General features: G+C 37.0%; 2 protein-coding genes across 2 annotated transcripts; both read right to left on the reverse strand.

Moving 5' to 3' along the window:
- Nucleotides 1-4,920: 4,920 nt before the first annotated feature.
- Nucleotides 4,921-5,859, reverse strand: LOC120737004 (olfactory receptor 52D1-like). The gene has a single exon (XM_040037435.1). It carries the CDS (start codon nucleotides 5,854-5,856, stop codon nucleotides 4,921-4,923), a length of 936 nt encoding a protein of 311 aa, XP_039893369.1. The 5' UTR covers nucleotides 5,857-5,859.
- Nucleotides 5,860-10,154: 4,295 nt separating this feature from the next.
- Nucleotides 10,155-11,090, reverse strand: LOC120737005 (olfactory receptor 52B2-like). The gene has a single exon (XM_040037436.1). The coding sequence runs from the start codon at nucleotides 11,088-11,090 to the stop codon at nucleotides 10,155-10,157; it is 936 nt and encodes a 311-aa protein (XP_039893370.1).
- Nucleotides 11,091-15,489: the final 4,399 nt, after the last annotated feature.

Genomic DNA, 15,489 nt, shown 5'->3' on the forward strand with positions numbered 1-15,489 from the left:
ATTTGATTATGAAACACAAAGTTAGTTGTACCTGTGTTGTTGTTTTTTCCTGAAGCCTTGCATCACCCTAACTTCACCCTTACAGTGCTGTAATTACCAATGATGATGATGTTGTTCTTTATATATGCCAAAGATGGCCCATGAGGCTAGCTGTTGGAGCATTTTGCATGAAGTAAGTCCTTACATAGAAGTAGATATGTAAAATTTTACTTTTATTCAGAAAAAGTCTTTGAAGTATACCTCATTAATAATTTTGGCATGCTTTACCCTCCTTTGATTTTAAAAATAAAGGAGTGGTTGCCAAATATGTAAAGTAGAGAATTGTTTCAAATGTGAACACTTATATATGCACGTTCAAGGTTCAATGAGCTTAGATTGACTTTCATGACCAGCATCTTATGCTGCATATCTTGGCAACCTGGGATTTGAAGTCCCAAGATTTTAGCTCTGCTGTTCTCAGCCACCTTTTGCTGGTGCATGTTGAGAGTACTTCTAAGTCAAATTAGGCACAGATGTCTCTTTTCCTGCCCCAGTCATGCCCAAGGTATCTCATCTAACACCATGAAACTATGAGCTGGCTCTACCTCCCTCTATTTCTCCAATAATTAGGGCCTTTTCTGCCATAAGATCACAAAGAATTTCCATGTTGTCTTCTAAGCCAGTCCCTAGACACGGAGAGGATTTATTGACATCAGCAACTTCCTTGACTTGCTGGTGATGCCTCCTGTGAAGGGCCATAGTCTTCTACATTGTTTCCTATCCCTTCTCATCTCTGTAATTTCTATTGCCTGGGCCCCTGACTTTTCTTCACTTTCATTTATGACAGGGGTGTCCAACTCCAGGCCTCAAGGGCAAGTGTCCTGCAGGTTTTAGATGTGTCCTTGATCCAACACAGCTGATTTAAATGGCTAAATTACCTCCTCAACATGTCTTGAAGTTCTCCAGAGGCCTGGTAATGAACTAATCCTATGATTCAGGTGTGTTGACCCAGTGTGATATCTAAAACCTGCAGGACACCAGCCCTTGAGGCCTGGAGTTGGACACCCCTGATTTATCAACTCTGCTTCTCAATGTATATCACTTCCTAGGCTGTATCCATATCTACTTTTTAATACTGCAAAGGCTTAGACCTCTGCAGAATACCAGTGCAGTGCACAACCTCAGTATACTTGATAGTGACTAATATGCCTTCTGATTCTATGTTTTAGTGATATAACTTGTTGAAGTCAGTCTAAGCTATATTCCGATATATTTAGATACTTTACAAGTGTTTTATGGTTGACTTGAATCCTTAAAAATGAAAGATTACTAAATAACTATGTAAGGATTGTGCTCTTTTTCTCGCACCACTTCCAACAGAGTTTAACATAAAGGCAGTCTGGGAACCAATCAGTCTGTCTACTGACCAACTTTGATGAGCTTTACCTGATGGTCCTTGTTTACAAATAGTTGTAAGACATGTTAAAAAAGAGATGAAGTTTTTGAGATTGTATTTAGGTAAAGGCATGCCCTCCATTGTTTTCTACACAGACTGTTTACTTGTATGAGACCAAAGCATTCTAAAATAGGATTGGTCAGTAAAACTCAGAGTACAAGCAGATTATAAATGAAAATCAAACAAATTACACAACCAAAAGTAATATCCCTCCCTTACAAATTCTGCATAGAGATTTGGTTATGGGTAAGGCGATGGGGATAGAGTCAGCACAACAGGCTACAGACAGAGGGTTCATGCAAAGCTCATCTTTAGATTGTTAGTTAAGATCAGTGTTGGTCAAGTTACTTGAAAAAAGTAATCAGTAACTAATTACCGATTACTCCCCCAAAAAAGTAATCCCGTTACTTTACTGATTACTTATTTTCAAAAGTAATTAATTACTTAGTTACTTAGTTACTTTTTAAAAACACGATTTACAACCTGAAGAGGTGATAAAGCGATAGATCTTTCAGCCCAATTCTACTTTTTCTGCATAATCCATCATACAAAATGTAATCAAATGGAAAAGTCCCTTTTTAAAACTTGTTTTATTAGTTTTAACCTTTTAACTTTATGCATCAAGCAAAAATTAAATTATATGCAACATTCTCTGACTGGAAGAAATTTGTTTAACATTTAAACTTATTTTCTGCACATTCCAGCACATAAACTATATATTTTTTTGTGTGTTTACATTCACTCTTTCAAATAGATGCAAGTAAAACACAGCAGAAAATAAATAACATCAAAGACTAGCGGTCCTGTTGCTCTATTTTCACCTGTAAAGCAGGAGTGGCATAGGCGGAGGTTTACCCTGGTGCAGGTGTGCCGCAGCGGTCAGTGGAAGAATCCACGAGTTTCTCTGTGAGTTTCCCATTACGTCGTAGCGCACTCAGTGCTTGCTTGGAAGTTTAGGGGGGGGGGTTTTCGCTTTAAAAAGAAGTTTTCTTCCCACGCACAACGGACGCTAATGTTTTTGTCACTTTTTATGGAATCAAACTCAAAATAAGGTCAGTACTTCCAAGCTTTAAACGCTGCATGCTCATACTCTCTCCCGCACTCGATATATGATCCACTGTTGATCTGCACACAGCTGTTGTCACGAACGTCGCACTCGCTTACGTCACTGTCATGAGACATTCTTGCAAAAAAATCACAGTTTTAGTAACGCAGTAACGCAGTGTTCCTACAGGAAAGTAACGGTAATCTAATTACCGTTTTTGCAATAGTAATCCCTTACTTTATTCGTTACCTGAAAAAAGTAATCAGATTACAGTAACGCATTACAAGTAACGCGTTACTGCCCATCTCTGGTTAAGACTTAAGGGTTTGTGAAGAATCAAAAATGTATTATCATCTCACTAAGAACATGCACAAACGTGCACATGGAAATCAAACATAATCGCTCTAATTGAACATTGCAAAAAACAGTATGTGCTCTGTGTTATGACATTTATGCTTGGAACCCTAACATCATCTATTCTTGGCAGGAAACAGTGGTGAAGATCTTTTATGTACAACGGCACTCTGTTTTTTTTTTTCCTTCTTTCTTTAGAAATAAGCTAGACCAAAATGCTCACTGAAATGTTGGAATATTTTTAATATAGAGCTAATGAAGTGGATAGGACTTGATAACAGTTTGTATAGACACTATAGGGTGAGCAATGGCAACTTCAGTAATATTCCCAGTTGCCCATTTAATTGCAGTACTTGTAAACCTGTCAAAAACAAAATAAATAATTTAATCCACTTGAGTCCCCAATGTTAAATTATTGAAGGTATTTCAGCCCCAAAAGATGAGCTTTTACCATTTCATTTCTTTTCCAGGGGACCAATGACCACACAGAAACTTGTGGATGAATGGTGATAAACCTGGTAATTATTTATGCGTATTATGTTGTCATCCTATTATCCAGAAAAATATCCAATTAGGTCAAATAGCCTGATATATATAGCCCAGTATCACACAAAAGACAGGGGGGTCATTTGATCCTGTTTTTATTTGTTTTGTTTTGTTTTGTTTTGTTTTTAGCAGTGTGCATTAGTAAAATATCTCTGTCATAAAATATTCTAGTGAAAATGATTACGATGGGGAGAAAAAATCAGCAATAAAAATTATATTAACCTGTCGAGAGGAGATATAGGACACCGGAATAAAGATTTATTGTATATAAACTAAAGTCATAGTGAGTTACTAAAATTACTCACATTCTACTTAATGTTCATTCCTCTAAACTGGAGATTTAAAGAAGAGAAATGTAGTAAGGAGCCTTAATTAAGATGTTATTGATAGATATTGTCACGGTCCTGGGTCGGTGACCCAGTGTTTTGAGTTTCTTGTGTCTCTGAGTTTTTGTATTATGATCTTAGTTCTCTTTGTTGCCCCATGTATTCTTTAGTCTAGTGTCTTACTTTGGTTTTCTTGTATTCTCTTTAGTTTTCTGAGTATTTAGTTAGCCGCTCTCTGTGTCTCCCTGTTATTGTTCTCTGTATCTCCCTGTTATTGTTCTCTGTGTTTCTTAGTTGCTCTGTCTCCCCTAGTCAAGTCTGCGTCTATGTTACATTTCCTGTTTTACTTTGAAGGTCTGTGTCCTACGTGAATGTATTGAGTTTCGCTTCCCTTGGGTCTAGTTATGTCCGATTTCTCCCACCTGTGTTCCCCTTCTGTGTCTCATTCCCCTCGTTATTTCCCAGTGTATTTAAGCCCTGTGTTTCTCTGTGTCAGTGTCGCGATCTCCCTCATGCTCCCTGTGTCTCCCTGTGTGTGTTTTGTTAGATTCTTCTCAGTTTAGGTTTTGTAGACGTTCTTTGTTCAGCAATTAAAGCTGCCCTTTTGATTTCTAACCTGTTTCTAGTGAGTTTGTGTTTGGGTCCATTTCCTCCCTGCACACTGCCGGATCATGACAGATATATGTTTAAATCAGTCTGAGTTATGTAGCACACTTCACATAAACAATGTACTGAATATAAATAGACATTAAAATGAAATGATGGAATTATATATTTAAATTGTTGTATTATTATTATTAGTAGTAGTATTAGTTATAACAATAATACTAATAATAATACAGATATTAAAATGGAAAAAGATGATTGATAATATACAATGTATATGAAAGTATAAAAGTTCATATTCTATGAAAATAAAGGTTTTTATTTGATTTTTGTGAAAACAGTCACACAACGAGAAAAAAGTGTAATTGGAAGTTTCCATTTACTTTTTATGCAAAAGAATATAATGACAAGCAATAACTAAAAAATAAAGTAATAACCTACATTCTTTCAAAAAGCACTACAATATCTGTCATCAGAAAACTTAATCAGCATTTTTTAAAAGACTCGACAGAGTGGCTGAATTAATGTCAGACAGCAGGATAAATACGGGAAAATAAAACAATTAAAATGTTTCAGAATGATACATCAGATTCTTTTGAAAGAGTGCATTAAGATGAAAACATCCTATTCTTTAAAAAGTTCAACACCTTTTCTCGAATTTCCTTTGTTTTCAAACCATAGATGATTGGATTCAGTGTTGGGGGAAAAATTAAAGTTGACAAACCCATAAATCTTCTGAAATGGGGTGAAACATTATTTAGTCTATATGATATGATGGTGAAAAGACCAAGACACTCCAACAAGAGAAAAACAATCAGATGTGTAGCACATGTCTGCAGAGCTTTGGCTTTTGTATCTGATCGTTTAGATCTAAAGCAAGTTATGAGGATCCAGAGATATGTGTAGAAAACAATTCCATTAGCCACTAATTGTGAAAAAGCACTTATCAAAAGCCCATAGATATTGTTAATAGTTGTGTCAGCACAGACCAAAGTCAACAGAGATGCATTATCACAATAGGGGTTTGTCATTTCAGATCGACAACGAGGCAAGCGCAAAAGTAAGAAAAAAAGCACAGCAATTAAAACTAAACAACTCATCCATACAATGGTGATTATTCTCATGATATGGGCATTAGTCATCACAGTACTGTACTGCAGTGGGTAACATATGGCAATGTATCTATCATATGCCATTGCACTCAGATTGAACACAGTGCCTGCTGCATAGATATGGATAAAGAAAGCTTGAGCAACGCAAGCTGAGTATTCCATTATCCCACTGTTCTTCAGTATTTCTTTGATGAGCTGTGGAAAGAGAGCTGATGAACCTATAAGGTCATTGATAGGAAGATTCAGCAGAATTAGGTACATTGGCTGATGCAGAGATTTATTCAGCACAATGGTGAGGATTAGAGTAAGGTTGCAAAATAGTATTATCATGTAACTCAGAGTTGCAAAAAGAAATGCAGGAAAAACACTCTCAGAGGAGAGATTAAAGACATTAATCTGTAAAAAAGAGGATGTGTTGTATCGGTTGTTCATTTTGTTGCTTTTTCACACAATAAAAATTGAGAAGTCAATCATCGCTTCTTTGCTAATGAGCAAGACAATATTTACGTACCTCAAAGGACATAATAGAAAATATATAAAAAGAAGACATAGGATTAAATGTTACAGTTCAGTTATAATCAACAAACTCTATCCTCCCTCTCCAAAGAACTTCATATACATTTCATGTCATGTAATTTGCACTCTTAAAAAAAAGAACTTAGAATGTTTTGACCTTAAATTTAAATAGCTCATAGAACACACACACATATTTATAGGAGTCAGTCGCTTCAAAGAAGAAAAAACATTGTACATATGCACAACATTGTACATACACACAAAGCACTCATCTTTATCCAGTTACCGGTATGTCAGTGCTGGCAATGACAACCTAGTAAAAGATTCATAGGGATTAAAGGCTTTATAGACGTGACTCTGAACAGCAGGCAGTTCTCTGGAGTATTAGGTGTTATCTTAAAGTTCATCTTTAGATTCACATGGTCTTAACCACTGCCTCACAAGGGATTTATCAAGGATCAGAAATGTTATATCATGTCATTAATTACCTACACAAACATCAACAACATATCAACAGGTCAGCTTTCATCATTTTATCAGTTTTTCAAGATTATCTGTAAGCACATAGAAACTATTTTTACTAAACTTGACTTACGCATTGCCTATCATCTGGTCTGTATCCAGGAGCGGAGATGAATGGAAAACCACATTCAATATAAAACTTTATCCTCATTAACGCTCCAGTTTTCCTGGTATTAGTAAATGACATTCTAAGAGATTTTCTGAGCATCTTTGATGATCTTTGATGATATCCTGACTTTCTTCAAAACCCCCCAGGAGCACTGTGTCCATGTCCACTCCATCCTGCAACGATTCCTCGAGAACCGCTTGTATGTCAAGGCCAAGAAATTTGTTCCACTCTTCTTCTGTCATTTTTCTGGGTTATATTTTGGCAGGAGGACAGGTGAAGATCGACCCAGCCAAGGTCCGACCTGTAAGTGAAGGGCTCACTTCCACGTCACACAAGCACCCACCACACCTCACCTCCACCAAAGTCCTGCCTGTCTTGTCCACTGAAGCCAAAACTGCCTTTGTCTTACTAAAACACCTGTTTTGATCCACCCAGATACCACAAAACCATTTATCATAGAAGTAGTTGCATCAGACTCTGGAGTCAGGGTTGTTCTCTGTTCCCAGTGTTCTGGACTAACAGGTAAGCTGCAACTTTGTGCATTTTTCTGTCACCTCCTGCAGAGAAAAATTATGATGTGGCCAACTGGGAGATGTTAGCAGTGAAGTTGGCACTAGGGAAATGGAAAGAGGGGGCTGAACATCCTTTTAAATGGTAAATGGCCTGTATTTGTGTAGCGCTTTACTTAGTTCCTATGGACCCCAAAGCGATTTAAACTACATTCAGTCATCCACCCATTCACACACACACATTCACACACTGGTGATGGTAAGCTACATTGTAGCCATAGCTGCCCTGGGGCGCACTGACAGAGGCGAGGCTGCCAGACAATGGCACCACCGGGCCCTCTGACCACCACCTGTAGGCAAGTGTGAAGTGTCTTGCCCAAGGACACAATGACAGAGACTGTCGGAGCTGGGGCTCGAAATGCCTTTCCCATAAGCTCGCTTCATGTTACATTGGACCATATGAGATTGAAGCTATCATCAGTCCTGCGGCAGTTACAGTAAGCTGCAGTACATTCCAGTCCCCTTTGCCCACGACTTGTCAAACAACTTTGTTTACATAAACTTGTAAATCTTATCGCTAAGCCAGTCCCTAGACATGGAGAGGATTTACTGACATCAGCAACTTCCTTGACTTGCTGGTGATGCCTCCTGTGAAGGGCCATAGTCTTCTGCATTGTTTCCTATCCCTTCTCATCTCTGTAATTTCTATTGCCTGGGCCCCTGACTTTTCTTCACTTTCATTTATGACAGGGGTGTCCAACTCCAGGCCTCAAGGGCAAGTGTCCTGCAGGTTTTAGATGTGTCCTTGATCCAACACAGCTGATTTAAATGGCTAAATTACCTCCTCAACATGTCTTGAAGTTCTCCAGAGGCCTGGTAATGAACTAATCCTATGATTCAGGTGTGTTGACCCAGTGTGATATCTAAAACCTGCAGGACACCAGCCCTTGAGGCCTGGAGTTGGACACCCCTGATTTATCAACTCTGCTTCTCAATGTATATCACTTCCTAGGCTGTATCCATATCTACTTTTTAATACTGCAAAGGCTTAGACCTCTGCAGAATACCAGTGCAGTGCACAACCTCAGTATACTTGATAGTGACTAATATGCCTTCTGATACTATGTTCTTGTTGAAGTCAGTCTAAGCTATATTCTGATACACTATGTCAGGTCTTTTCTTAGCATGGGGATTTAGATACTTTACAAGTGTTTTATGGTTGACTTGAATCCTTAAAAATGAAAGATTACTAAATAACTATGTAAGGATTGTGCTCTTTCTCTCGCACCACTTCCAACAGAGTTTAACATAAAGGCAATCTGGGAACCAATCAGTCTGTCTACTGACCAACTTTGATGAGCTTTACCTGATGGTCCTTGTTTACAAATAGTTGTAAGACATGTTAAAAAGAGATGAAGTTTTTGAGATTGTATTTAGGTAAAGGCATGCCCTCCATTGTTTTCTACACAGACTGTTTACTTGTATAAGACCAAAGCATTCTAAAATGGGATTGGTCAGTAAAACTCGGAGTACAAGCAGATTATAAATGAACATCAAACAAATTACACAACCAAAAGTAATATCCCTCCCTTACAAATTCTGCATAGAGATTTGGTTAAGGGTAAGGCGATGGGGTTAGATGCTCTTTTATTTATTTAGTTTTGTGACTAAACAACTTCATGTGTATGTATTTATAAACTCTCATGAACCAGAAGTTCAAGCAAGATTCAGACCCAAAAGCAGACTCAATAACTCACTTAACTTTTCACAAGTCTTTATTTACACAGCAAGAGTGGAATCTTGCTAAACATGAATACACATGAGGAGACACCAGCAGAGAGCAGATCATCACGAGGAGTCACTGGCAGAGAATGCGAGCGGAACAAGAACTCTGAAACAGAGGAGAGGAAGATTACTGGACTGTTAAGGTGATAGAGGAAAGCTGGAGGTGAGTACTGACTGAAGGGAGTTTTGCAGGCCATAATTTGAGACGCTTCGGGGAGGGTACCTGTGGGAGTGTCCAGAGCAGGGCATGAACACTGAAAACGGTGGAAAGTCTTCCAGAAAAGTGGAAAGTTTTCCAGATTCTCCAGAGGGGTCTAGTAAAGGCACGATGGGCAGGAGGGCATGCACGTAAGCAAGGTTATGGATTCTGAGAGCAGTTTGCAGGTGAGGAAAGCAAGCAGGACCAGCGCTGGAAAAAGAATGGCAACCGAGCGTCGATCTGGGAGACTGCGACCAGGAGCTGAAGCGCATAGAAACAAAGTTGCACATGAAGAAAACTGGGATGAAGCTAACCATAAGGGACGCCTAGTTATCACTAAGAGGTAGCAGGATGAGTGGGAGGCAGTGCTGGCCAAAATAACCCTCCTGCTGATTTGCTCATGAATGAGATACAGGTGAGACACCAGAACCTCTGAGGGTGGACACCAGAAGCACTGGAAAATCCCTAGCCTCTCCGACGGGCCATGACATAAACCACAACACAAATATCTCCCATCTTTTCTCCATTTTTCTTATGGATCATGAGTATATTTTCTGTAATTCAAAAATCTGTATAAAAATAGAATCTAAATATATTATCATTTATAATAAAGATGATCAGAAAAATGTACTTTGATGTATTGAGCATGTGCAGTATATTGTCAATATATTGACATCACAAAACACATCACAAAACCAAAAGAAAAAGATCAGGATAAAAGTAACAACAAGTTTTCATAACTGCAGTACGATGTAGTCAACAATCATTCATTTTAAGTGGGATGAATGTTTATCTCTATATTTTAAGAATCGCTACATCTTATAAGTGTTATTGAGTCAAACTACATTAGCAAAAAGGTCAGACACAAAAAATCCACAATAATATTTCCTGTAATACAGGAAACTGCAGATTTTTCCACAGTGATGCAGATGGCTTATGTGTCTGTTCTTGTGTGTGTGTCATTATTTTACATTACTTCTTCATGTGTAGCTCTTACAGTTTTCAAAGTGCTGATCAGATGACGCAGTGTTTTCATTTTTATTGCAGCTCAAAGAAGATTTTTATGATTTGATTAACAGTAAGCAAATATTCACATAGATACTCTATTTTTTAAGACTCTCAGGAGAGTGCTTCGTATTTCGTTTGTATACAACCCATATACGATTGGATTCAGAAGTGGAGGTACAGTAAAAATGAGCATGCCCATGATCTTTTGCATGTCAACCGAAACATTTTTGAATCTGTGAGATAAAATCGTGAATGTTGCCACAACCTCAAACATGAAGAGTATAACTAACTGTGCAACACACGTGTTGACAGCTTTTGCCTTTGTTTCTGATTTCCTTGTAACCACACATGCAATGAGAATTTTAACATAGGAATATGCCTGAATGGATACGCTTACAACTTGTATAACAGCAGTGTTAAACAGCCCCATAATATTATTGACTGTTGTGTTTCCACACGTCAGCTTCAGGAGAGATGGGTTATCACAAAACACATTCATAACAACATGTTTGCACCTGGGAAGTCTTGCCTGCAAAGAGAACAGTGATACAATCAAGACAAAGTCGAGGCCCCAAACTAGTACAATGATACAACTAATAAATCTTGGTGTCATGACAGAGCTATAGCGCAAGGGCATGCAAATAGCAACATAACGGTCAAAGGACATTGCTGCAAGAATAAACAAAATGCCACCACCATACATGTGGAGCAGGAATGCCTGTAAAACACAGAGATGATAGTCTATTTTGTGTGTCTCTGTAACAATATCTGAAAGTACTTTTGGTAACATTGCAGATAGTCCTATGAGATCATTGAGTGGAAGACTAAATAGGATGAAATACATGGGTTTGTGAAGGTTTCTGTTCAATATGATTAAAGCCAACAAGGTCAGGTTGCAGGAAATTCCAAAAATACAAATTGAAATGCCAAGAAAAAATATAGGATACTTTCCTCCAGGTGGGATAACAAATGGATCAAGGGTTAACTCGGAACTAAAGTCAAAGGACTGGTTTTCCATTTTAAACTTAAGAGGTTAGAAAAAGACAACTGTGAATTTACTAATTTACATTGTTACTAAAATATTTTCACATTATAATTAAAATCAAGTTAATATTTACAGAAATCAAGGGTGCCATTTTTCAAATGTAATGTTGCCTAAAGTGCTCCGAACTGTTGTGCTTCTCTTGCTTTATTAAAGTCACCTTGACCAGAACATGTAACGTCACCCCGTGACATGTATACTTCTGGGATTATTAATGGATTCACAAAGGTAGAAAAACAAAAATCTTTTTGTTAAGTTTGTATTCAGTATCCAAATCAAGTACTAAAAGTTTTACTTAATTTAGCTAAATAAACTAATGTTAAGGGCATTACTATTAAAATAACCACCAGTAAACTACAGGCTAAATGTAGGAAACATAAGAAATAAACTAAAATGTTTCCGACACAAAACAGTCTGTTTGTTCCAGTTATGTATATGAGACTCTATGATAACCAGTGCCTTTTATCACAGCAGTATAGAATAGAATAGAATTCAACTTTATTATCATTGTACATGTCACAAGTACAAGGCAACAAAATGCAGTTTGCATCCATCCAGAAAGTGCTTAGCAATAATATAGATATATTACAAAATATATATTAGCAATGAAATAGATATATAGACATATTACAAAAATGGGTCTATTATAGGTATGAGGGTACAAAATTATGGTCTTATGTACATGGTATGAAGGTATGTTATAAATATGCTATAACTAAAAGTATGTACAGGCTGTAGTGAGTGTACAAGTTATGTACAGGCTATGAACAGGATATAAATATGAAACTGTATAGGAATATGAACTATACAAGTTATAAACAGTTGTAGAACTATAATTATTATTGGACAGAATTATACAGTAGTGCAGTTTAGATCAGTGAGATATGTGGCTAATTCCTACAGAGATTATATAAAGTGCTAGTGGTTGTGAGTGGTGGTTCAGTCCATGTTATTATTGTGTGTATGAGGGTACAGTTGGTCATTTGTTTGTTTTTGTCCATTGTGTGTGTGTTCAGTTATAGGTGGTTGTGGGTGTGTGTCTGATCAGTCCATGAGTTTAATGTCGGTCAGATGTCAGGAGGCAGAGTTCAGCAGTCTGACAGCTGTAGGGAAGAAGCTGTTCCGGTACCTGGTGGTCTTAGTCCGGAGGCTCCTGTAGCGCCTGCCTTAGGGCAGGAGGGTGAAGAGTTGTTGATGATTTTCCCAGCCCTTTTCAGACACCGCTTCCTGTAGATGTCATTTATGGCAGGAAGTGGTGCTCCGGCAATGCGCTGGGTGGTTTTCACGATACTCTGCAATGCCTTCTGGTCCGAGGCAGAGCAGCTCCCATACTAGACTGCTATACAGTTGGTCAGGATGCTCTCAATGGTGCAGATGGTGCACCTTTACCTTTCAGTTAAAGGTGAGATGGGTTAGAAAGTTTCTTTCAGTTTTTACTGATGTTAGATTTCTTTAAATAAGATGATGGTACCAAATATTCAAATGTGGCTTCTTATTCCTTATTGCTTTTCAAAGATGTTTCAAAAATAGTAATTCTACCATATGTTGTTTGAATTTTACAAATGGCAAACAATAAAGTCTTATATATATATCTATATATATATAGATAGATATATATATAGATATATAGAGATATATATATATATATATATATATATATAGATAGATAAATAGATACAAATGGCAAACAATAAAGTCTTATATATATATATATTATTAGTAAAGATATGTTGGTATATAGTGCTACAAATAATACTTTAAAAGTATTTCTTTTATATACTGTTATAACTGTTTTATAACATAATTGCTGCATTAGCATAACAATACCTTATACCATAAAGTAGTGCCACAGAAATAATAAAATATATTTTTATTCAGCTTAAATATAATTTCAGCTCTTAAAATAAAGAGCTGTAATAAAACTTTTATAAAACTATTATGTAACTGGAACCACTTTAACTGGGCAGAATTACAACAGCCAAATCCCTGATTACTTTGTCAAAACATATTTTTAATGAGCCCCTTAGAAGTTTGATTAATTGATGTGTTATTAACTGTCTCACATTTTAATTAATCCCTGGACAAATGGTAAACCTCTAGTCTAGAATGATATACTGTTTTACTTGCTAATGAGGATTGTTTTTTAATAATACTCCTGGGAGGTGTGTGTGACTCAGATGTTTACAAGTTGTTAAGTGGAGTTGCATAATAATGTGTGAACATTTGATTTTTTTAAACTTTAATCATGAACTGTGAAATTAAGTAAATTATTTTTACACCTTGGGTACTATAACACTGTTTATAATTTTTTATAAATATATAAATTATTACAATCATTTATTGTTTTTTATATACATTCATTTGCACTGTCGGAACAACAGTTCCTTCTGACATAGTAATTTATTAATATTGAAGTAAAATGTTTTACAGAAAATGCAGAAAGACAAAAACCATGTTTAATGATTTCAATGTTCGGCCTTTCCAGAAAGTATGAAAGAATACTAATTGAAACAGAGCTCTGAAGTGATCACAGCAGGCAATGGGGAACAAGGACAATTTTTACTCACACAAAAGGGCAGTAAGGACATTAGGACTAATCATCTTCCCCTGGGAAATAGACATGATGAACCCTTGAGCTGCTTTGATAATTCATTTGACCCACTTATTACATTATTTGCCCTTTTTTAGTACTGTTCCACATAAAAGGGCATGGGTTGAGTTTACTGTCTCGGGCCTTTCTGTAAGGTTAAGGTATTTTTCTGCTTGATTGTTTATTTGAGCGGTTGACTTATCTGATGACATGGTTCACTGGAACATAAACATATTCACATTTGGGGAATTTGAAATTGCCCCAGTGAAAGTCCCTGGTTCATTTTCAGATGTTAATGTAGATATGAAATATTGAAAATAGTTATTTATTTATTTATTTTTACATATGCTTACGCTTTTATGGAGCACTTATTGAAATACATGGGAAATCATGGAAATATATGGAAAGAGGCAGGGTAAATCCTGGACTCCAGCTTGCCACAGGGCACTTTTTTTTCTTGTATGTAATTCAGTCAAAACTAAATAAATCATAGGTGCACAAAGGAGCTTAATAGCAGGTCCTTCCTCTCAGCAGCTGTTAGACTTTATAACCATCACTCTGCATATTATCAAAAACCAGTGCTACCATTTCTATGCCACAAATTTCACAAATTTTTAGAATCCCAACACAAACAACACCTGTCTCAACATTTAGAATAACTTTTGAGCATACACTTTTTTGTGTTTTTGTTTGTTTTTTCACTCAAACTCTTAGTTTTGATGTTTTGACGAGCTACCAACAGCCTTTGATTAGATGATCTCAGGCTGCGAGAGGGAGTGTGAGGTTCTAGGAGATCAGAAACATAGGCAGGAGACGGTCAAGGTTCTTTTTGCTCAAAAAAAGAAAAAGATTGTTACAGTAATCTAAGCGAGAAGAAATAAAAGCATGAATAATCATTTCTAACTCAGATTTAGACAAAAAAGTTCGCAGTTTGGAGATATGACAAAGAGAGCATTTTTAAACAGCACAGCAGGTAGAATGTCATTTGGACAAGTGGTGATGTTCATTTTATCCAGCAGAAGTGAAAGGTCATGTATGGTCAATGGGTTAAACACTTACAGCAAATGAGGGGGAGGTGGACCAGAGACACAATGCTCATACGGACATTATTAACTTTATCTACAAAGAAGTTTAGAAAGTCATCACTCTCACATATAGAGGACGCAGGTACTGGGTGGTCCACGGGGGAAACAATAGAGTTTATGGTTTCGAACAGTACTTTGGAATTTTTCTTGTTTGATGAGATCAACTGAGAAAAATATCCTGATCTAGCTGATTTAATGGTTTCGTGCAGGGAAACCCAAAGTTCCCTAAGGTGGAGCCTGTGAACTTCAAGTTTAGTTGATTTCCAAAGGCGTTCTGCTTTCCTACAGAGTCTTTTGACTTTCCTTATGTCATCGTTTATCCACGGATGAGCTCTTTTTGGGGCAGCAATGACAGTTTTTAAAAGTACCACTGTCATGATCCTGAGTCTTTGGACCCAGCGTTTTGGGTTTTAATATATTTTGATGTTTATAGTGTATGTTTAAGCTCATTACGTTTTCTATGTTCATTTGCTTATTAGTTTCCCCTTATGTTTTCAACCCCTGTGTGAAGTCTCCCTTACCCTTCATGTGTTTCATGTCTGCATGTCTTTTGTTAAGTTCATGTCGTCAGGTCTGCTTTACATTATGTTTCCTGTTTTATTTTGAAAGAGGTCCTGTGTTCTTGTGTTCATTGTGTTTAGTTTTACGTTTCCCCTGTGATGTCGTTATGTTCATGTGTGTCAGCTGTCTTGCCACTTCT

Source organism: Simochromis diagramma, unplaced genomic scaffold (assembly GCF_900408965.1).
Source record: "Simochromis diagramma unplaced genomic scaffold, fSimDia1.1 OVJJ01000463.1, whole genome shotgun sequence".
Lineage (NCBI taxonomy): Eukaryota > Metazoa > Chordata > Actinopteri > Cichliformes > Cichlidae > Simochromis > Simochromis diagramma.

Bases quoted from the DNA above. Each gene is read 5' to 3' on its own strand.
- LOC120737004 (XM_040037435.1), bottom strand. From the start codon at position 5,856: ATGAACAACCGATACAACACATCCTCTTTTTTACAGATTAATGTCTTT.
- LOC120737005 (XM_040037436.1), bottom strand. From the start codon at position 11,090: ATGGAAAACCAGTCCTTTGACTTTAGTTCCGAGTTAACCCTTGATCCA.